Source organism: Eriocheir sinensis, chromosome 14 (assembly GCF_024679095.1).
Source record: "Eriocheir sinensis breed Jianghai 21 chromosome 14, ASM2467909v1, whole genome shotgun sequence".
Lineage (NCBI taxonomy): Eukaryota > Metazoa > Arthropoda > Malacostraca > Decapoda > Varunidae > Eriocheir > Eriocheir sinensis.
The window spans coordinates 5212968-5236963 of NC_066522.1; the positions used below are offsets into that span (position 1 = coordinate 5212968).

Genomic DNA, 23996 nt, shown 5'->3' on the forward strand with positions numbered 1-23996 from the left:
CCCCTGCAGACGCCCCCGGGCCGCCAGTTATCACCGGCTACAAAACAGGAGACGTACTGGCCGTGGGCGACAGAAAAACGCTCGTATGCCAGGTGACGGGGGGTCGCCCCCGCCCCTGGGTCACATGGTACAGACACGGGCGGCCGCTGACCCACGCCCCGGCCGCCCCCCAGCCCACCAAGGCGCCGCTGCACATCGGCCTACCCACCACGGTCACCAGCACCACAAGCGCCACCGCCCGCGAGAGGACCGTGAGGGTGGAGCAACTGGTGACGGCGGCCAGGGAGGAGGACGAGGCTGTGTACGAGTGTCGGGTGTCCAGCGACCTCCTGCCCCGCCCCCTCACTGCCAACGTTACCCTCACCGTGCACTGTGAGTAGCAATCACCTCGCCCAGCACGCTCCGCCCCCTCACTGCTTTAGTCCATGTGACACCCCAGATTTTCATGAGTTGGTACCACCTGGGGTGTCAAAATTTCACCATGTTTTCTTGAAAGGTATATACCTACCCATAGATGAAAAAAACAAACTTCGAAGCCAAGCTTGGAACGGTAGCCTAGTTAGTGATCAACTTTTAAAGATGGAGAACCGCGTCCGATCAAGGACTCAAAATTATGGGGTAGGAGAAATATAAATTGCGTTATCTTTTGAAATAATTGCCTTTTGCCACAAATGACAACTGGAAATGTTGGAAGCTTTGTCTTCTACATATCTGTACCTCTTATACGCCAATGTGCTAATTAAGTAGGTCATCAGAGGTCAAAATGTCACGAAACTCGACCCAAGATTAAAATCTGATCACCTGTCCATAAAAAGTACCACAGTTACTCTACCAATGGGAATTTCTCAGCCAAAATAGGCTCAAATAAAAGTTAATTGTATCGAAGTCCATTTTATACTAAAAGTGTAAAATTTATTTATATCTGAGCCATGATAACGAATTTTGACATATTTGAAAACAGACGTTTCTAGGTGCCATAGTAGATGCCAATTTGTTGCTGTTCATGTAAAAAGTTTCACAATTTTTCAATACAAATATCAAATATAATGTGCAACAGTGCTCTTATTTAGTTTAGGGCTGTTAAGTTAATTATGGATTTTCAGGCCTATTGAAACCTTTATTTCCAGCCTAATCCTACTGGCTCAAAGAAGTTACAATTTTAAATTACAACACAATTATAGTGACCCGAAGAGCATGAAATACAGCTACATGTGCTCCCCCAGAGAGAGCAAAAAATAACTGATACATTTATTAAGTGTTTCATCAGATTTGAGCCCTTGCACTACCAAGCATCACATCCCCCTACAGTACCACAGCGTGTCCATTAAAAGGGGATCCAGTATCCAGGTCTGAGTAGCATCTCGATCTTCGTCGTCATCATCATCACATGACCATTCAAATTCAACCTTGTCATGTTCCTCCTCCTCCTCTTGTATGCTTCTACAAGTCTACAAATTGCATACGTATCTGCACCTCATCCCGTTCTGGAGGCAGGAACAACTCTCCTTCAAGCACTGCTCCCCTGGCAGCATCACGAAAGACCTTTTGGGGCCAAAGAGAATGGCACCGTGGCTTTTAAAGAATTCTGTAATGAAAGGCTTGACGTCAGTGCCACCAAGGATTTCTTCGATCCACTGAAGAAACAGAGGCTGTAGAATTTCAGAGATACGAAAATAAAGATTCTTTCAAAATACAGAAACGAAGCATCATCATGAAGGCTAACAAGAGCCTGTTTGTGAAAATGACCTTCACTAGACAGACCAGAAAGTTGGACATGAAGGATGTGTTATCTTATCGTCTTGGGCTTTATTTAGCAAACCTTGATGGCACCCTTTGGAAGACCAATAAAGCACAGCTCTCCATATTCCTGAGGAAGGATTTTTCATCAGTAGATACCATCCCTTCTAACTCAGCTTGCATCACTATGGAATGGCCATTTTACAAAAAATGATGGCAAACACCACTAATGCCTCTTTTGGAGAAGCCTTCAAATCCATCTTGTCTGCGGTTCTGAGGAAAGGGAGAGTCAACCGCCGAATTGATATTATCTTTGACGTGTACAACCAAAAATGAAGAGCGGGTAAACAGAGAGTCTGAGAGTGCCATAACATTTGGTAAGATTGGATCTGGTCACAGGTTGAATCAATGAAAGAGTTTTCTACAAGGGAAAACAGCAAGATCCAACTGATTTATTTTCAAGTTAAGGAATAGAGCAATGACCAAAGTCTACGTGAGAGGCTAGACAGAAAAGAGCTTTTCCTCACAGACGGAGACCAGTGCACAAGAGTTACAAAGGACTCGGTATCGGATGTTCAAGATCTACAGAGCAGCCAGGAGGAGTCATACACCCGGCTACTCCATCATGCCGAGCATTGCGGCATGTTTGGTCTGGCAGCTGTTGTCATCGTGGCACCAGACATTTTGGAAATGGCCTTCACATCTAAGTTAAAATTAGAGATGCACCGGAGCCAGTATGTCAAGTTATGGCCGGAACCGGAACTAGCCGGAACTATCAAAATGTTCCGACCAGAACTGGAACTGGAAAGCTTACATATATTAAATATTCAGTACTCTAAGATATATATATATATATATATATATATATATATATATATATATATATATATATATATATATATATATATATATATATATATATATATATATATATATAGTGTGTGTGTGTGTGTGTGTGTGTGTGTGTGTGTGTGTGTGTGTGTGTGTGTGTGTCTCTCTCTCTCTCTCTCTCTCTCTCTCTCTCTCTCTCTCTCTCTCTCTCTCTCTCTCTATATATATATATATATATATCTATATATATATAAATATATATATATGTGTGTGTGGGTCTCTCTCTCTCTCTCTCTCTCTCTCTCTCTCTCTCTCTCTCTCTCTCTCTCTCTCTCTCTCTCTCTCTCTCTCTCTATATATATATATATATATATATATATATATATATATATATATATATATATATATATATATATATATCAGGGTTGTTGATTTTTTAATAAAAAAAAAATCGGATTTTTTATTTAAATCAGATTTTTTTTTTATTTAAATCGATTTTTATATTTTTATAAATGAAAATAAATGAATGTAAACCTTAATATTCTCTACATTAGTTTAAAACAAATGTTGGAGTATTCTTGTATCATATTCCATCATTTTAAGTAACATGGGTGGCTGTTTGAGCCAGTCCTTAGACTGAACATCCGCAGCCAGCCAGCCACTGGCCAGCACCATCTATGTATGTATGTAAAGTGATTCCTTGAAGAAAAAAAAAAGGAGTATATATTTCAAATATTTGCTTTCCTGCCACTTCCTAAAGTTGGTGATTTTTGTCCCTTTTAATAGCTTATCTTTAGTTCATCTGAGTGTTTGGAGGGGTCCAAGACTACCCACATGCTGTCCTGATGATTGCCTATCAACTCAGACTCCAGCGAAACTCTCTAAAGAGGATCAAGTGAAGTTCGGGAGGGTGGGGGGATTAGTCAAGCAAGATGGCGGCAATATAAAACAGTTGGCTGTGCCATCAATTGGCTGGGACCAACCAAAAGAGTAAAGATGAGGGCATACGGTGTAGCTGAGCATGGCCGCATTGCTTATCTCAGTAAAATTGCCCCTTGAGCCTGTGGCGTGACATCCAGGTTACCACAGTTTACCTTCCCGAGGTTTCCCCAGGTACCCATTTATCGACCAGCCCGAAAGGGAAGATGAATATATTTAGTTTATTCAACGAGATAGCTTACTGTTATATTTACTGTGTTTTATATCGATGATGATGATGATGAAGACTGAGATGCTACTCAGACATAGATACTGGAGCCCCTTTAGTGGACACACTATGGGACTGTAGGAGAATGTGATGTTTGGTAGTGCAAGGGTGGTCAGATTTTAACCAGGGGTCAAGTTTCGTAACCTTTTGACCTCTTGTAACCTACGTAATTAGCATTTTAGCATATAAGATATACAAGTATGTCCAACAAAGTTTCCAACATTTTGAGAGGTCATATGTAGTAAAAAGCAATTAGTTCTAAAGATGTCGCAATATATATTTCCTCTACCCTATAAATTTGCGTCCCGGATCGGGCGCGGTTCTCCATCTTTCAGAGTTGATTACTAGCACTAAGCTACCGTTCCAAGCTTGGCTATATTTTTTTTTATCTATGGGCATATGGGTTTCATGAAAGCATGGTAAAAATTTGGAACCAATATCAAGTCTTGCTCATGGACTACTAACGTTGCTCTTACCGTGCACTCTTGAGTCCCGCCCCGCCATGCCTCGCCCTCTGACTGCTAAAGCTACGGTTACACTAGTCAACGAAACGCTTGGAGTCCAACCTTAAACAGCTGTCCATCCAATTCTATCTTTGGACGAGTGGTTAGACGAGTCCAACCTTGCCGTTGGAAATGTTTAGGTTTCTGCCTTTTCAACGGCGTCAAGACGAAAAGAAGAAGAAGAAGAGGAAGAACAACAACAACACATGTGCCACGCTGTGAGCTGCTTTCCCGGAAGAAAGAAGACAATTGCCATCACGGCGAGAACAGATGAAGTTATGGGGCGTAGGGAGAGGAAATGTTTAAACGAATGTCTGCTTATTGCCACTATATACATTCTATAAAATTTTATTCCTATTTCAAGATATTTTTATACAATTAAATACTTCATCTCTTATGACTGAATAAGCTGTATACTTTGTTTTCAAATATGTCATAAATATGAATACTGTATAATATAGATCTTCAGTTTTCTTCCCTTGGATGAGATCCAAGGGAAGGAGTACAACGCTACTGAGCGAGGTATCTTTCCTCCTACCCTACGCTTGGATTCCAAACGAAATCCTCCAACCTTGGACGAAATTCAAGCGAATCGTTGGAATCCAACCATTTCGTTGACTAGTGTAACCGTAGCTTAACGTCACCTTCACTGTGCAATGCGAGTCCTACCCCGCCGCGCTCCGACCCCTCATTGCTAACATTACTCTTACCGTGCACTGTGAGTACCGCCCCCTTAATACTAACGTTACCTTCACCGTGCAATGTGAATTCCGGCCCACCCCGCCCCGCCCCGCCCCCTCACGCTAACGTTACCTTCACGGTGCACAGTGAATCCCGCCCCGCCCCGACCCCTCACTGCAAACGTAACCTTCACCGTACACTGAGTCCCGCCGCCCCGGCCCACCCCGCCCCCTCAATGCTAACGTTACCCTCACCGTGCACTGTGAGTCCCGCCCCGCCCCCTTACTGCTAATGTTACCCTCACCGTGCACTGTGGGTCCTGCCCCGCCCCGCGCCGCCCCCTCACTACTTACGTTACCCTCACCGTGCACTGTGAATCCCGCCCCGCCTCCTCACCGCTAACGTTACTCTCAACGTGCACTGTGAGTCCCGCCGCCCCACCCCTTTATTGCCAACGTTAACCTCACCGTGCACTGTGAGTCCTGCCCTGCCATGCCACGCCCTCTGACTGCTAACGTTACCCTCACCATGCAGTGAGTCCAAGATATACAGCAAATGTTATGAAATTTATATATTTACGGAACGTACACCGTCTTTTATTCACAATGAAGTGATAACAATAACAGTAATATTCAATATTAAATGGTAGTGTAGTAGATATTGTTGTAGATACATGATTGCAATGAAAGGAACAAGTATACATAAAAAAGTTATATACTATTGTTATTATTATTATTATTATTATTATTATTATTATTATTATTATTATTATTATTATAATTGTCACTATCATTATCACCATCAACCAGTTCATGGCAAAGGCGTTCACCTGTCTTACCTGCATAAATTTGTACAGTGCCTCTCCTTGAATTACCCACGTTCACCTGTACTCCTAGTAGTATATATGTTCACCTAAGCCCTGTGTTTATGTTGATTTACGGCCCTTCCTTCTCCTTGCACCCCGACACTCGCCTCTGTTTACCCTGACTCGCGGCAAAGACCCTCCCGAGGACGTGTCTGTGACTGGGCCGACGGTGGTGGCGGCGGGCCAGCTGTTCACCCTCACCTGCCGCTCCTCCCCTGCCAACCCCCCTCCCACGCTCACCTGGCGTCTGCAAGGTGAGCTCATCTAACCTACATCACTAATGCTTTCCTATATGAATGACTCATGATAACCTAGGGTAGACCACATCAAAAAAATTAAAGAAAACTGATAAAATATTTTCCCCCTCTAATTGCAATCCAACAATCAAATAATACCACTACACGATCACATGGGCACCAAACCTTTTCCTCTCTCCTTTCCCTTCAGGTACCCGCATAGCATCAGGAGCGTCAGTGGTGAGCGAGGGGGCGGGCGGGGGATGGGTGACCTCTGCCCAGCTTACCCACCATATGCCAAAGACCCCCGACACCACCCAGGCCACGGCGCAGTGCCTCGCCACGCACCCGCTCTCCACCAGACTCCTCACACAGACCCATGTCATCACGGTCATCAGTAAGTGTCGCCGCCGCCAGATGGTTGCAGGCTGCCTCTCACTGTACGCAAGTCACTGTGACTGATAGTGTGCATGAGGCTTCCTTTACTGGTAACGTCAACAACATGGCCTTATGCAAGCTTTTGTGTTATTGTCGCGGCGCATGAGTGCAGTGTGCACTATCGTTCTCTGGCAACCTGCTGTCTCCGGGCGTGTTCAATTTCTTGGATAATGATAGACTACGCATCAGGGTTATTTTGATTTAAATAAAAATATTTCAATGTACGAGTATATGAGAGAGAGAGAGAGTTACAGTACACTGAAGGAATGATTCACATTCGACAGAGTTAAAATATAACAATAGTGACATAAAATTATATCTAGATTGGATTCAAGAGTATGTAACTCCTGGGCACTAACCTGTGCTGGAGTAAGTAGGACATGCTGGAGTAGGTAGGAAGACACCTACCGAACGGGCGCAAGCCACTCCCGGTGAGGTATATATGGGAGGTGGAAAGGGAGCTGAAGCCCTCCAAAGACCCTTCCCATGTCCTCACTAACCGTTTCCCTATTGTCTCACCAACACCGGAGAGTAGTTCAGCATGATCTCTAAAGACAGATCCTCTCTCTATCCACACCACACTACATTCACACAACATATACACCTTTTCCCAAAATTCAAATTTCAAAATGGCACACCTACATCATGCTTCGGAGTCCCCGCCTGGGGGGGGGGGGACCACAAATTCCCCCAGGGAGGACTCCCCTTCTGGCTGCCGACCCGAGAGGTGTCTTGATAACTCCTCGAACCTCTTTCTTCTCAATTTCTGCAACATTCGCGGTCTTCGTTCTAATTTTCATTCTGTGGAGCACCATCTCTCTTCCTCTAAACCTCACCTTCTCTTCCTCACCGGAACACAGGTTTCTGAGGCTACTGACAGCAATCTCTACTCTGTTTCCTCCTACTATCTCTATCCTAAATTTCAATCCAAAGCTGGATGTTGCGCCTACGTGAGCAACGACATCACTTGCTCCCGTGCCCTCAACCTTGATTCTTCAGAATTTTCCACCATCTGGCTAAGACTTCATTGTCATTCTATTACTAAATACATCTGTGCTGTGTACCTCTCACCTAACTCTACCTACTAACTATGTAAAATTCTTTGACTATTTGAACTTTAAAGTTGAGCTGAAATCTCTATCCTAGGAGATTTCAATGTTCACCACCAGCTTTGGCTTTCATCCCACCAATTTTGCCTGTGTCCTGTTGAATCCTGAATTTATCAGTAAACCCCGTTACTTTCGTCCCTACCGTCCTCTCTACCTCTTAAAAATTTATCCTTATTCTCCCTTATTAAAGCCCTTCATCCATTTATAATCCCTAGCTCCATGTCTCCACACACCCCCGCCTTTCTAGAGAAATACAAGTTTAACTCTTTGTCTTTCCTCCTCATGTGGGATTTCTCAACCCCTGAATCATCTTAGTCATCCTCCTCTGCACCGATTCGAAATAAATTGTGAGCTCACCAAGACCCCAGGAATCCTCTCGCACCCAGATCTACTTATGAGAGTGTCATTTAAGCAATAGTTATGTGAGGTTGTAGTTACACCTACACCAGACCTACCTCAGAAATACTGCACTCCCACCATTGATCATTTATCCCATTTATCCGCCCAGTCATATAATTGTTTGAGTTCAGAATAGAATACTGGCCTCCTAAGTCTTACTCAACCGATCTACCTATCTGCTGCCAAATTTACTTCATTCATCACTACTAATTTAATTCCTAAGTCATTGATATAAAAAAAATAATAAAGTGGACCTACAATTACGAACCTTGGGCCCCCCTCATGTACACATCCCCAGTCAGATCATCCTCTTTCACTGACCAGCCTGGTGAACAAGCCTACAACTTTGCTATCCTCAACGATCTAGAGCAGTTGGTCCAGCACCCTACACGTATTCCCGACCGTCTTGGAGACAGGCCCAACATTCTAGACCTCTTTCTTACCTCAAACCCTTCTGCTTATTCTGTCAAACTGTTCTCTCCGTTGGGCTCCTCCGATCACAATCTTATTTTTGTATCCTGTCCTATCGCTCCTGTACACCCTCTGGACCCACCGAAGAGGCGATGCTTCTGGCATTTTGCTTCAGCTCGGTGGGACGACCTGAGGAGGTACTTTTCCAATTTCCCGTGGAATGATTATTGCTTCCAGGATAGAGACCCCTCTGTGTGTGCTCAGCGCATCACAGAGGTGATAGTCTCTGGAATGGAGGCATACATTCCACGTACTTTCTCTACTCCTCACGCTAAAAAGCCTTGGTTTAATCACGCTTGTTGTCTCGTGCTGTCAGTGACAGAGAGGCAGCTCTCAAAAGGTACCAGAGCCTTTAAACTAATGCTAACTACGAACTTAACATTTCTGCCCGGAATCGTGCCAAATCTATTCTCCGACTAACCAAAAACTCTTTCATTAATAGAAAATGCCAAAACCTTGCTTTCTCAAACTCTTCCCGTGGCTTCTGGCATCTAGCCAAAAACATCTCCTCCAACTTCACTTCTTCATCTTTCCCTCCACTCCTCAGTCCTGACGGCAACACTGCCGTCTCATCTATCACTAAGGCTGAACTCTTCTCTCAAAAATTTTCTAAAAACTCCACTCTGGACGATTCTGGGCATATTCCTCCTACTTATCCCCCCTCTGACTCTTTTATGCCTGTTATAAAGATTCTTCAAAATGATGTTTTCTATGCCCTCTCTGGCCTCAATCCTCAGAAGGCTTATGGACCTGATGGAGTGCCTCCTATTGTCCTTAAAAACTGTGCCTCCGTGCTGCCACCCTGCCTGGTCAAACTCTTTCGCCTCTGCCTGTCAACATCTACCTTCCTTCCTGCTGGAAGTATGCCTTCATACAGCCTGTGCCTAAGAAGGGTGACCGCTCCAATCCCTCAAACTACCGTCCTATAGCTTTACTTTCTTGTCTATCTAAAGAATTTGAATCAATCCTTAACCGGAAGATTCAAAAGCACCTTTCCACTTCTGACCGTCTATCTGATCGCCAGTATGGGTTCCGCAAGGGGCGTTCTACTGGTGATCTCCTTGCCTTCCTAACTGACTCCTGGTCATTCATTCGGTGAAACCTTTGCTATTGCGCTGGACCTATCAAAAGTATTTGATAGGGTCTGGCACAAATCTTTGCTTTCCAAACTACCCTCCTACGGCTTCTATCCTTCTCTCTGTACCTTTATCTCCAGTTTCCTTTCTGACCGTTCTATTTCTGCTGTGGTAGACGGTCATTGTTCTTCCCCTAAACCTATTAACAGTGGTGTCCCACAGGGTTCTGTCCTATCTCCCACTCTCTTTCTGTTGTTCATTGATGATCTTCTTTCCAAAACGAACTGTCCTATCCATTCTTACGCCGATGACTCCACTCTGCATTACTCAACTTCTTTTAAAAGAAGACTCACCCTACAGGAACTTAACGATTCAAGGCTGGAGGCAACAGAACGCTTAGCCTCTGACCTTACTATTATTTCCGATTGGGGCAAGAGGAACCTGGTGTCCTTCAACGCCTCAAAAACACAGTTTCTCCACCTATCCACTCGACACAATCTTCCAAACAACTATCCCCTATTCTTTGACAACACTCAGCTATCACCTTCCTCAACACTAATCATCCTCGGTCTATCCTTAACTCAAAATCTCAACTGGAAACTTCATATCTCATCTCTTACTAAATCAGCTTCCTCGAGGCCGGGCGTTCTGTACCGTCTCCGCCAGTTCTTCTCCCCCGCACAGTTGCTGTCCATTTACAGGGGCCTTGTGCGCTCTCGTATGGAGTTTGCATCTCATGTGTGTGTGGGGGGGGGGGGTCCACTCACACAGCTCTCCTTGACAGAGTGGAATCAAAGGCTCTTCGTCTCATCAGCTCTCCTCCTCATATTGATAGTCTTCTACCTGTCAACTTCCGCCGCCATGTGTGGGTATCTGTATTTCATCCTGCCTACGACTTGAACTCTTTCAAGAGGAGGGTGTCAGGACACCTCTCCTCCCGAAATTGACCTCTCTTTTTGGACACTCCTTTGACCTCTGTTCGGGAGCAGTGAGTAGCGGGCTTTTTTTTTTTTCTTTGAGCCCTTGAACTGTCTGCTTAGATGTAAAAAAAAATAAAAAATAAAAAATAAATAAATAAATAAAAATTATGTTGAAGTCAAGACACCCGCGCGCAGATGTTCCAGCGCTATTCCGTAACGTAAGAAGGCCGTGATGCAAAATGTAATCGATCCCAAAGCCAACAGATCATGATGAAGACCCACGCTTGATCATCATAGTTTAGTCATCAAACCCAAGAAATATAACTCTATGGATTATTTCTTTTTAATTTTTGTTTCACGTTCAGCCTATGGCGCCGGTAGGCTTTCTTGGTGGGGCCTGATGGTCAGCCCCAGCCCATTACGGTGCCGTAAAGTGTTAAGTGGCGCCATCTTGTTTGGCTCATGAGGTCACTTCGAGCTTATTTTTCATCCTTTTCAGTTATTTTAGGAGTCAGAATTGAAAGGTGGTCTTCAGGACAGTAAGTTGGTAGTCTTAGGCCATTCGGCAATGACTGAAAATAGTCAGATTGTAACGGCGGGCGGGACTCGAACCCGGGGCACACCCGCACGCTGACCACTCAGCCACAGCCTCCTTGAGCAAACCTCGTCGCCGTGTTAGGAGGTTTGAAGGTTAGGAGGTGTTTTGGGGAGTGCATATCTACAATATTCTACATACTGACTAATTTTTAAGGTGTCTTCATCCTGTCATTTTGTTATAAATGCTTATCTGCTTATCTAACGACCACAGCCATCCATGTCTATAATGAGGTAATAAGAGCATCACTGGCGGTGACGTAGCAGCGAGAGGTGACGGCGTAGCCTAGTCTGGGTCAGTGCAGAACAAAGGCGAGTGAGGCTTTTTGTGCTAACTAGGGTTTCCTTCGATCTCGTGATCCCGGCCATAAAGTTTTATTTTTTTTCTTCCCAGGAAATTTGTAAAATCCCGGGAAATCCCGGGATACTTTTTTATTACTTTTCTCTTATATCTGCTACAAAATATGAAAATGTATGAGAGAGAAAGCTCATTCATGTATCAGATCACTGTTAAGCTGTTCACTATCCTTCACTGTTGTTCCTTCAAGGCCCAAAGGTTCATTCTCTCACTGGAGGCTTGGTGGGGGTCACTGAAGGTGGCCACTCCAAATTAAGGTCAAAGCTCAGTGATCTTAGTATTGACTGTTTGTGCTTTTTGAAATGTTATTTCATGAATAATTCTTAGGGTGTATGACTGCGTTTGCAGATGTCTGATTTTTTTTTTTTTTTTACAGGCCATTCCATACTCTAGTATTGAGTGTTTTGAGTCCCATTTCACCTTTTTTGTTTACCATGTCTGGAGAGTTGGGCCTAAATTCCAAATCTACTTATGATTTTGTACGTGCATTGCAGAATTTTCATTGTTTTCTTCAGCTTTATTTCAATACGTACAATGACAAAATACCAGGTTATATCTATCATTCTTTTATTTCAGGGCATTTTAAAATTTTCAGTTTTGGGGTTAGCTTTTGTGGAATATGATGTCCAAATTATTTTACATGTGGTGGGGGTCACCGGGGTGGCCTGTGCCACTGGCCAAGCTTCCATATGGATATGCTATTGTATGCAAAAACTCATATTCTATACATACAAGGAAACTCCATGTCATTTAAAAATACTTATTTCACACTTTCACAGGGCAAGTAACTACTTATGATGTATATACTACTGAGGTTCATTTACGAATTACGATAGAGCAGGAGTATTAGCAAACATTATCTGCTACGGGAAATCCCGGGATCCCGGGAAATGTCTTGCTTTTTCCCGGAATCCCGGGATGCTATAAAATTCCCCAAACAGGAAACCCTAGTGCTAACCCATTCAAACTACTGCCCGAACAGATATTGACGCCACTGTCTTGTGTAGGTCTTCTTCAGTTGTTTGACTTCATACTGTTTACGAATTCCAAATTTACTTGCAATCTCATATATCCAGAATTTTATAATTTGTTAAATTTTGCAAGAACGAATACCTTTATTATGTACCTTTACCTCGGCTAAGTAAATACTACTAACCACAAGACGAGTGTAAAGATTCGTTTTAATAAGGACGAGCCGAGATCTCGCTTCTTACTCTATTAACCAAATGCTACTCATACGGAAAGGAGCCTGAATGAAGAACTGAAAGGGCGTAGCCCACCACACGGGCGGCCCATACTCTTTTGCCTGTCCACCTTCATGCTGTTATACAGACATTCAACAAACCATTATTTCCCTTAGTAACCTACACGGAAGTGTTTCAAGCCCCTTATGCCAAAGCTGTGGCGAGAACTGTCACATGTGCACGGTACCTTCACAAGTTCACATAGGAGTAAGGCAACGTATTGGGGCAGGATGGCGGGGCGGCCACGGCGCCGTGCCCCGCAGCCTCACGCCTCACATCACGGGTCACTGGCTAAACAATGTGCAATACAAGTCTCCATCTGGTACTTACAGTGCTGTGAAGAAGTTCCGTAGCACCAGGAACACTGAGCCTCAATACTGTGTTTATTAGAGCGTTGGAGAACACGAGATCTTAGAGAAAACGATTAATAATATGAGAATGACAGGCTACAGCACGCACGCGGCCACCACGATGAAGACACTGTCCGTTTTCTTGTGTTGGCCGTGGACTCGCCTGTCGATGTGTTCGGGTTATTATTTGGCTTCTTGCTGCATTATTTTTTACCTTTTCATATAAGAACACGTTAAAAAATGTGATTATGTTTTCATACCTAGTTGCTTTCATGTCTCCCTAGCATGAACTCTGATAGCCTCATTGATTGTATAACGAAAGTATTACAGCACATGTATAGCCTAGTCTTTACACTAACCATACGTTGCCTTTGTTCCCACGTTCATATTCATACGGCCACAGGCTACAAGCGAGGCACATGTTTAGCCTACTCTAAATGTATATTTTCTTGAGGTTCACTCGCGTCACTTACTGCATCAGATTGGCGGCGCAAAGTAATAAAGCAAAGCAAGCGAGTCTGTATGATAATAACGGCCGCTGCTTGAAACGACGGAACGTAGGCTCGTCGGAGGACCTGATGGTGGTGGTGGTCTTGGTTGAGACCCCTAACTACCACCACCGCTTCCACCATCTGGCGGCCTCGTGTCCGGCTCACCAGTGTCATTAGTGGGATTGTAAATCACGAGCAAACATATTTCTGCAAAGTTTGTAATATTTAATGCGCTGTTTGAAGAAATTTACTTTTTTTCATATTTTCACAGTAGCTCTATACCATTGCACTAGAACAACCAGATCGACTAATTTTGAATGGTTCGCAATAGGGACTACCAGATATAATCACCACAACGAAACCGTCATGTCTGTGCAATGCTTGGCAGCGATGTCTATGCGGGCCCAGAGGAACCATGATGCAGATGGCACGCATAAGACAAGACATTGAGGGGTGGCGTTCTCAACCACAAGAAATCCTTTATTTTCGGAGCATGAGTCAGGAAGGTTTGAGGCCCCGCACCACCTCGGGGAGCCCATATGACTGCAGGGGCAAGGATCGAGGGTCGTCAGGTGGTCCCTCATCACCTGAGTTAAAAAAAAAAAACTTTATCGTTTCTACGCAGAATTTTGACTTTTTTTTTTTTTTTTTTTTACAACAAAGGAGACAGCTCAAGGGCACACAAAAAGGAAACAATAATAAAAAAAAAAGCCCGCTACTCGCTGCTCCTATAAAAAGAATCAAAAGAGGTGGCCGAAAGAGAGGTCAATTTCGGGAGGAGAGGTGTCCTGATACCCTCCTCTTGAATGAGTTCAGGTCGTAGGCAGGAGGAAATACAGATGAAGGAAGATTGTTCCAGAGTTTACCAGCGTGAGGGATGAAAGGGTGAAGATGCTGGTTAACTCTTGCATAAGGGGTTTGGACGGTATAGGGATGAGCATGAGTAGAAAGTCGTGTGCAGCGGAGCCGCAGGAGGAGGGGAGGCATGCAGTTAGCAAGTTCAGAAGAGCAGTCAGCGTGAAAATAGCGATAGAAGATAGAAAGAGAGGCAACATCGCGACGGAATTTTAGAGGCAGAAGACTATCAGTAGGAGGAGGAGAGCTGATGAGACGAAGAGCCTTAGATTCCACTCTGTCCAGAAGAGCTGTGTGAGTAGAGCCCCCCCACACGTGAGATGCATACTCCATACGAGGGCGGACAAGGCCCCTGTATATGGATAGCAACTGTGCGGGGGAGAAGAACTGGTGGAGACGATACAGAACGCCCAACCTCGAAGAAGCTGATTTAGCGAGAGAGGGGATATGAAGTTTCCAGTTGAGATTTTGAGTTAAGGATAGACCGAGGATATTTAGTGTTGAAGAAGGTGACAGCTGAGTGTTGTCGAAGTATAGGGGATAGGTGTCTGGAAGATTGTGTTGAGTTGATAGGTGGAGAAATTGAGTTTTTGAGGCATTGAAGGACACAAGGTTCCTTCTACCCCTGTCGGAAATTATAGCAAGGTCTGAGGTTAAGCGTTGTGCAGATTCCAGTCTGGAGTAGTGTACTTCCTGTTGGGATGGCCTTCTTTTGAAAGAAGTTTCGTATGAGTGGACAGGACAGTTTGCTATGGAAAGAAGATCATTGATGAATAACAGGAAGAGAGTGGGTGATAGGACAGAGCCCTGTGGAACACTACTGTTGATAGGTTTAGGGGAAGAACAGTGACCGTCTACCACGGCAGAGATAGAACGGCCGGAAAGAAAACTGGAGACAAAGGAACAGTGCGTGTGAACTGGTGAACCAAAGGGATGGTATGGGTTGATACATTCCATTAAATGTTGAGGCAAACGGACGCGGTTATTTTCATTCAAATGAGATAACTTTTCACATTAGTATTATTGTAGAGTGTAGACATATACCTTAATTATAAATTGGCTTTCCTGTTTTTTGTACTCCTGCTAAAAGTCAACCGTACCATTTATTGAAGCAAGTGCCTAGTGTCACTAATAATCTTTCCCCATTTCTCCTGCTGTTTCCCGGCGGCAGAGCGTCCCGGGTGGCCAGTGGTGGAGGTGGCGGGCGAGGACTTGGTGCAAGAGGGCGGCACGCAGCTCACTGTCACCTGCACCTCGCAAGGCGGCAACCCTCCCCCGGCCCTCACGTGAGTAGATTTTTCTTTCTTACGTGAGATGAATGCTGAATTTAATGTTGAGGTATTGTCTTAACCTTTTGTCGATCCTCTACATACAAATATAACGAAAATGATGCATGAACGAAATGTAATAGACCGTATTGGCCATCAATACGCCTCTGTGCTACTTTAGGCCCCTCGCGTGCGTCTTTATGGTAACTGGAACTCTTTACCCTTTGTTTATCAAGTATTCTACAGTGTCGCAGCAGTGTATGTAAAGCACTTATTTTAAGACAAAAAGGCGAAATAACAACACCTTCAGAAATAATACCCGTTTAACATCAACTTACATTATAATAGAGATGCTAAAAAGCAAACTACAGCCATGAACCCAAATAATGAGACGAGACATCTCATGTTGCCTTCTGTTGTTCACGAGGTAGATACGGGCCCGCTTTCACTCTCCTCTAAGTGGTTATATTTTTCATTTTTTGACGCAAACATAAACAAACCTACAAGCAGTGGGCTTTATGAATTATTTTCCCGACCAGCAGGTAGGGTATTTGAACGTTTGACTCCAAATACTAATTTTTATCCTGGAATCTCAAAACTGAAAAAGAACCCCACGGGATAGGACCTCCTAGGGACCTACACAGTTCTCCGGGTGGCCGAGTATGGCGCTGCGTGCATAATCAATCAAGAAATATCTAATTCAACAGTGACTCCACAACATTTTATTCCTACTACCTCGCATCCTCTCCCTCCGCCTCCCGACTCAGCGCCGCCCCGTCTCCATCACACACAGGCTGTACAAGGCGGGACAGAAAGTGGCGCCGGTAGAAAATGAGAGCAAAGATGGCGTGACTCGGGTTCGAGCCCTCCTGCAGGTCACGAGGGTGGACAACGGGAAGCAGGTTACGTGTAAGGTCACCAACCCCGCCACGACCACGCCCATGACCTCCCAAGCCACCCTCAGCCTTCGCTGTGAGTGCCTTCTCTATATCCGTTATGCTTAGGTCTGTTGTGAAGCTTTTGTGGTGCTGATGATTTTGGTTCCCTGGTTTCTTCCTCTCTTTTAACTGCGCTTTCATTCTCTCTGATTTATTGTTTATTCATGTACGTGTATTTTGTCAATGTTTTTTGCTCTTTTCCTATGGTCTATTTTACTTATTGCATCATATTTGTTTTTTGTCGTTCATGAATATATTATTTTTCCTTTTTCACTCTATCTATCTTTCCATCTCTCCCCACTGCTGAGTTTCGCTGACTCTGAAAAAACCTGTATCCCTCCCACACATTCTCCCTCACACCCTTTCCTTGCACAGGTTTCGCACCTAAAATTTTCCCTTCCCCACGCTCTCTTTATTCTTTCCTTCCACGCATCTCCACGTAACCCTTCCCCGTCTCCTACACCCTCCTTTTCACCCTCTCTCTCTGTCTCTCTCTCTCTGTGTACAGTTCCCCCGACGGAGGTATCGGCGTGGGCCACCCCGAACAGCGTGGAGTCTGGACAAGTGGCCACACTCACCTGCCAGTCCTCGTCCAGTGTGCCGCCCTCTACCCTCGTCTGGCACTCCTCCGGCTCCCCGCTGGTAGAGACAACACACTCGCAGTCTCAGGGCCTCTACGGCGGCACTGTGTCCATGTGAGTTAAGGGAGCGGCACTGGGAAGGAGAGTATGGTACAGAATTAATGACTACAAGCCAGGCAGGAGAGCAATGTGTCAGTTAGTAATAAGAAACACATGGTAGTGGCTTTCAAAATGTAAGCAGTCAGAATGTAGGTGAGACACGGTTCTATTTCTCATGATACAATTGACAACAGCAAAAATTCCACCCTATAAAATTCTGAGAAAATACAATGCGATGCCTTTGTGGAATAGGAAGATTTATGATGCATATTGAACATTAATTGAATATGAAGTTGTGACGATTAGTTTCTGACGCTGAAAAACTGATTTGGTGTCTATTTGCAATCAATAATTAGATGCATTTGTAGAGCAACAGTACATCAGCGCTCACACAGAGCCCGACACACACACTGACAGAACTCTGCTTAGGGCACCGTAATTTGAGCTATAAGTTGGCGAGGACTGTTTAAGATTCAAAAGAAAAAAATACTTAATCTCCCTAACCTATGACTTTAGAACTCTACGCTCGTTGTCACTATAGCGGGATATTTGAAGTTATGCAAATCCACGAATGGATGAGACTTGACACCACATTCTCTCTCTCTCTCTCTCTCTCTCTCTCTCTCTCTCTCTCTCTCTCTCTCTCTCTCTCTCTCTCTCTCTCTCTCTCTCTCTCTCTCTCTCTCTCTCTCTCTCTCTCTCTCTCTCTCTCTCTCTCTCTCTCTCTCTCTCTCTCTCTCTCTCTCTCTCTCTCTCTCTCTCACACACACACACACACACACACACACACACACACAAACACACACACACCATCACAGTTACTCCTTCCACCTTTTCCACAACACTCCCGGCAAAGTCGCCACAATATACGTACGTAGGGAAACACAACTAAGGAAAGAAGTCTGTGGATCAGATGTGGAGACCACTGCCACAGAAGGCCCAAAGACTCCCTTGTTCTTCCACTGAAGTGTTCATGCCGACATTTGATCCTCAACTAAGTCAGTGTAGTACGTCTTGTTAAGCTTTCCACTCAGGTTTTCTTATCATTACTTTAGTTTCTTATGTGTAACAGCGTGCGGACATATGGAGTAGTCACCTGAATACAATCTGATGCAGTTCAAGCTAAATCAGGTGGCAAAGAGTCATTGAAACAGAGCTTGAGACATTCAAGCAAATCATAACTTCAATCTGACGCAAGTTTGATATATAGAACGTACACAATCCTTTTATATATTTATGAAGGTGTATTTAACCCAAATTAACGCCAATCTGTTCTCCCTAAATTCAACAAGACCAACACGTCTTGCTTCAGAACAGGTCACCAGAAACTGACCGACGTAAACTTATTCGCAGAACAGTCAGTCAAACCTGAACTTTCCTTAAACCTGACCCCCTTCCCTACTCCCCCTTTGACAGGTCAGAGGTGCAGGTGAGGGTGACACCTGAGGACCACGGTCGTGTGTTCACCTGTGAGGCCAACAACGGACTGGGCGCCATCGTCAACACGAGTCTGACTCTGGACGTGATCCGTGAGTGTGCTTGGTCAAACTTGCTTTTGCCGCGTCTTCTTTGCTTGCTACACTTGGACTGATTTTTTTGTGTATCCCACGCCTACTCTCACTATAAATGGCTTGAATCACTTCTTTTTCGTCCTCCTCACCCTCACTGTATCGCGAAGGGTCACTAAACGATAAGCACCCGGCCCCGTACCACTCAGCCCAGTGCCACGCTTTGTACTCTCACTATAAATGGTATGAATCACTTCCTTTCCTTCCGCCTCGCTCTCACTGTATCACGAAGGGTCACTAAGCTAGCGTCACACAGTCCCGTGGCCAGGCGCCCCTTAGGGATAACGGTGGACATTTTAGGAATATGAAGCGATAACGAAGGTCGTTACCTGTAAAGTGCAGTAGTTCCTATGTGACGTGACAGTTTCTAGGAGTTACGTTGATTAGTACTTTGTCACACTGGACACAAGCATCGCTGCAAAAGTTGTGGTATGATAACATCAGTCTAATCAGCAGAGCCACTTCATGCCAGTTCTACAGATTTATGGTTCTCATAACTAAGTAATGTTTTGATTACATTAATGACTAATGGTGCTTGTGGCAATATTGCTGCCTGCACCCTACACCGATGGGGATGAAACTAATGTAATATACAGTGCATGATAGTGATGTGCCTGCATATATTAACTGTTAGATTTAGTTAGGAACCTTTAATAGAATCTTCAGGAACCATTACCAATATCTTCTCACGACCACCAGCCATGAGCCACCTGCCGGGCCCAGCGGCTCCCTGAGGCGCTCACTCCGTCACTGTCCATCGCACATCGGCAAGAATTAGTATACGTGAGACTCTCTGTTCCGTGACAGCGGGGGACTGTTGGGGTACTTGTCTGATTATAACATGGATTCTTTACAAGTATAGCTCTCTCTCTCTCTCTCTCTCTCTCTCTCTCTCTCTCTCTCTCTCTCTCTCTCTCTCTCTCTCTCTCTCTCTCTCTCTCTCTCTCTCTCTCTCTCTCTCTCTCTCTCTCTCTCTCTCTCTCTCTCTCTCTCTCTCTCTCTCTCTCTCTCTCTCTCTCTCTCTCTCTCTCTCTCTCTCTCTCTCTCTCTCTCTCTCTCTCTCTCTCTCTCTCTCTCTCTCTCTCTCTCTCTCTCTCTCTCTCTCTCTCTCTCTCTCTCTCTCTCTCTCTCTCTCTCTCTCTCTCTCTCTCTCTCTCTCTCTCTCTCTCTCTCTCTCTCTCTCTCTCTCTCTCTCTCTCTCTCTCTCTCTCTCTCTCTCTCTCTCTCTCTCTCTCTCTCTCTCTCTCTCTCTCTCTCTCTCTCTCTCTCAAAGAAACAAAGATCGAAATATTCCCCTCTCTCACAATCGTATTCAATAAGTCCTTGCTACATGGCACCGTTCCCTCGGATTGGAAAATGGCTAACGTAACACCGATTTTTAAGGTGACAAAAATGGATCGTGTAATTACAGGCCCATTAGTCTAACTTCAGTAGTAGGTGAGCTATTCGAGAGCATAATTAGAGCCATAATTGTGAGCCACCTTGAGAACCACTCGTAAATTAAGGATTCTCAACATGGGTTCCGTTAAAGAGATTTGTTTGACGAACCTGTTAGGTTTTTGTCACACATTCACAATCATGACTCCCGACGACTTCCGACGTTTGATTTTGCCGATCATCCTGGCGGCATGACCATGGGTATGATGTTGTGACAGGGTTACGCCAAGTAACCACGTTATTAAGACGACATTTCGATGGGTTCGGACGGTTTTCCGACTGTCGTATGAGGGCAGCGATGTTCTCCCGACATGATGGCCAATATTGTTGACGATGGTTTCAGCTGATACCGACCGGAAGAGGATAATCGTAACACCATCTGGAGGTGATAACGACGTTATTAGGACAGTATTAGGGCAGTTCGCGATCATCTTGAGACCTCCTCACCTGTGTCCAGATGTCAGTAAAAAGGGGGCGTGCCCACATGTAACCTACTTTGCTAATTTCTACAGAAGGATCAACACCAACCACAGGGACTGAATGATGGAGGATACAACCCATAATTCTGTGATTGCCTACCTCCACTACCGCCAGAGGACTGAATTTCAACACATAGAAATTAACGCGAATGTTGATGAAGCCTCGGCAATGGATGGAGCAAAGAAAAGCACGCCGGGTTTGGGTCAAGCCTTACCTGAAACGTAGACCGATGCTTGGCCATTATGACAGTCTGATGAGAGAGTTTTTGGCTGAATATCCAGACCTCTACAGGAACTTCCTCCGGGTTGACAATAACCTGTTCGATGAGCTAGTACAACGTGTTAGTTCCCACACTGAAAAACATAAACATTTTAAAGACAGTCTGGAGCCTGGCCTGCGATTAGCAATCACCCTACGATTATCCCTCCTTTACACAGATGGTCAGTGCGACGCTGTGGTCACATCTGCGTGCGGTCGGCTGGGAGACTCCATCGCAAATCTTAAATGCCGACCATTGCCGACGTCGAAACGACGTTGTTGCGAAGTTGTTGAGATGGACATCCGACGGTCGTGCTTTATTACCGACGGATGACGGCTGTCGGGAAGGGCGCCGATTTTTTTGAAATTTCCAAAACTGTCAGCGTGTAGCCTGACGCGCCGCGACGGTCGGTGAGATATGGCGGCGCAAACGATCCCCAGGATAACTTGAAGATGGTTGGGAAGGGACATGACGACCACCGTGGATGGCGACATTTTCTAAGGTCGTGGGGCGTGGGTTTAACTCAGAGTGGGCGCCTGTCACGAGTGGTGTCCCTCAAGGCTCAGTTCTTGGCCCAGTGCTGTTTATAATTTACATCAATGACGTTGACGTTGGACTCAGTAATCTCATTAGTACATAAGATTGGTAATTCAGTTATAACTGACGAAGACAGACAAAGGCTCTAAGAAGATTTGTATAAAATTTCAACTTGGTCTGATAGATAGGAGATGCCCTCTAATATAGATAAGTGCCAGGTTCTCCAAATCTGTAAAAAAAAAAGGTTCGATTACGAAATGCGTCGTGTGGAGTGTAAATGTGGAGTGAAACTCTAAAGCGTTCAATGTGCCAAGGACCTGAGTGTCAAAATCGCGTAAAACCTCAAATTCTCACAGCAATGCATTGACGCAGCAAACCACGAACAGAATGCTGGGCTTCATGAAGAGAAATTTCTAATACAAGAATAAAGATGTAATACTTCCACTGTGCAATAGTTTCGTCAGACCCCATTTAGAATACGCGGTACAGTTTTGGCCTCCCTACCACGCAAAGGACATTACTAAATTAGAAGGTGTGCAACGTAGGGTAACAAAGATGATCTCCTTGCGCATCAAACTCTATGACGATGCACCATCTCTTAAGTTGTTCGCTCTTGAGAAATGTCATCTCCGAGGAAAACTGATCGAATGTTTCAAAACACTCTATGGTTTTACGAATGTGGACAACTCCAAATTGTCTTTGATCGCCGACATGTTCTGAACAAGAAATAATGGGACAAAACTTAAGTGTAAACAAATATACTCAGACCGCACCAATTTTTTCTTCACCAACGTTGTAGCGCGAGAATGGAATAAAATCCCACCTTCAGTGATCTAGTGCAATACGATTGATTCATTTAAAAACAAGCTCGACCGCCACTTTCTTCAACTTGATCTTCACTAAAAGTAGAAATGTAAAGTCTTGGTGACATTATTTTTAATATGAGTTCACTTAGGTTTAAGGCCAGACCACCTAGTCTGGACCATAGGGTCTGTGTGGTCTGAATATTTATGTAAATCTCTCTCTCTCTCTCTCTCTCTCTCTCTCTCTCTCTCTCTCTCTCTCTCTCTCTCTCTCTCTCTCTCTCTCTCTCTCTCTCTCTCTCTCTCTCTCTCTCTCTCTCTCTCTCTCTCTCTCTCTCTCTCTCTCTCTCTCTCTCTCTCTCTCTCTCTCTCTCTCTCTCTCTCTCTAATAAAGCCAACGAATCCTTTTATATTGCCTTCGTGAACGCCCTTTCTTCTTCTTTTCTTTACAGCCTTTTCATTCGTTGAGTTGGCTTCCTTCGTATTCATCATTTTCTTCTTCCACGATAACTAACCAATTTAAAATCTTACGTGGTCCAATTTATCCACTTACATAGAGCGTCAACACACACACACACACACACACACACACACACACACACACACACACACACACACACAACACCTCCACCCCTAACAACACACACCGGTGGGAACTGACACGGGTTTAGCTTCCACTAACACGGCCACGGTACCGTATTCCAGCAGCACGAGTCCATGTGTCAATGAAGCTTGACGCTTGACGGTCGTCACGTTGCATAACTCGTGTAATAGCACTGGTGAGAAGGCAAGGTCAGGAAACCTCAGAGTAATTATTCTATTAACTTTCATGCTGTTGCTATTGCTGCTGCAACCGAAAGTCGCTCCCCTACTGCCTCTACACCACACAAAACTGTGTGTAATCAATCAGCTAACATCATCAACACGAGCACACAGCAAAAGTCGCTCTTCCACCACCTCTACACCACAATACCGCAACCATAACCACCACAGCCACCATCTCCACTCCATTCACAAGTCAGCATCACTACACCGACATCACCTTACACGAAACGAAAACTACAACAGTCACTATAATAGTCACAACCACCACCACCACCACTACCATCACCACATCACTACTACTGCCAACTAACCCCCACTGCCTCCACCACCACACCCACTACTTAATTCCTAGAGTCGCCACCAAAATCACAACCATCACACCAATTCCACCTAATCTATTTATGCCACCACCACCACCACCACAACTACCACCACCACTACTACTACCTCCACAACCATCACCATACCATACCACAACCATCACACCAACTACATCTAATATATTTATACTACCACCACCACCACCACCACCAGCCGCTCTCTCCCTCCCCAGACGGGCCGGTGTGGGTGTGGGCGCCGGAGGGGCAGGTGGACGTGACGGAGGGAGAGGACCTGATCATCACGGTGCTCGCCACTGCCCACCCGGGGCCCGTGAGGTGAGTGTGAGTGTGTGTGTGTGTGTGTGTGTGTGTGTGTGTGTGTGTATCATAGCAATAAAGGTAGCATGAATATAATGTAAGTATACCATTTTGTTTGCAGTTGGTGGTGGTGGATGCAACTGCATTAACGAACAGTTAGAGTAGGGCGTGTTGTTATGACTATGGTGTTCGTGCTGT

The 23996-nt window shown here is 44.8% G+C and overlaps 2 protein-coding genes across 3 annotated transcripts in view; one reads left to right on the forward strand and one right to left on the reverse strand.

The window, feature by feature from the left end:
* Positions 1-17280, reverse strand: part of LOC126998352 (protein abrupt-like) — a 464876-nt gene extending 447596 nt beyond the window's left edge. Inside the window, exon 1 of one of the 2 annotated variants that reach the window (XM_050859864.1) lies at positions 17150-17280. The gene's annotated coding sequence lies outside the window, so the exon portion shown is untranslated. Of the gene's footprint in view, positions 1-12999; positions 13458-17149 lie in introns of those variants that run through there. The other variant, XM_050859863.1, reaches the window with a different exon arrangement.
* LOC126998354 (nephrin-like) overlaps positions 1-23996 on the forward strand; it is a 67356-nt gene that overhangs the window by 19331 nt on the left and 24029 nt on the right. Inside the window, exons 4-11 of the mRNA XM_050859872.1 lie at positions 10-372; positions 5959-6078; positions 6272-6457; positions 15537-15651; positions 16427-16605; positions 17080-17266; positions 18668-18780; positions 23714-23816. Of these exons, the coding sequence (XP_050715829.1) occupies positions 10-372; positions 5959-6078; positions 6272-6457; positions 15537-15651; positions 16427-16605; positions 17080-17266; positions 18668-18780; positions 23714-23816 (1366 nt within the window). The remainder of the gene's footprint in view (positions 1-9; positions 373-5958; positions 6079-6271; positions 6458-15536; positions 15652-16426; positions 16606-17079; positions 17267-18667; positions 18781-23713; positions 23817-23996) is intronic.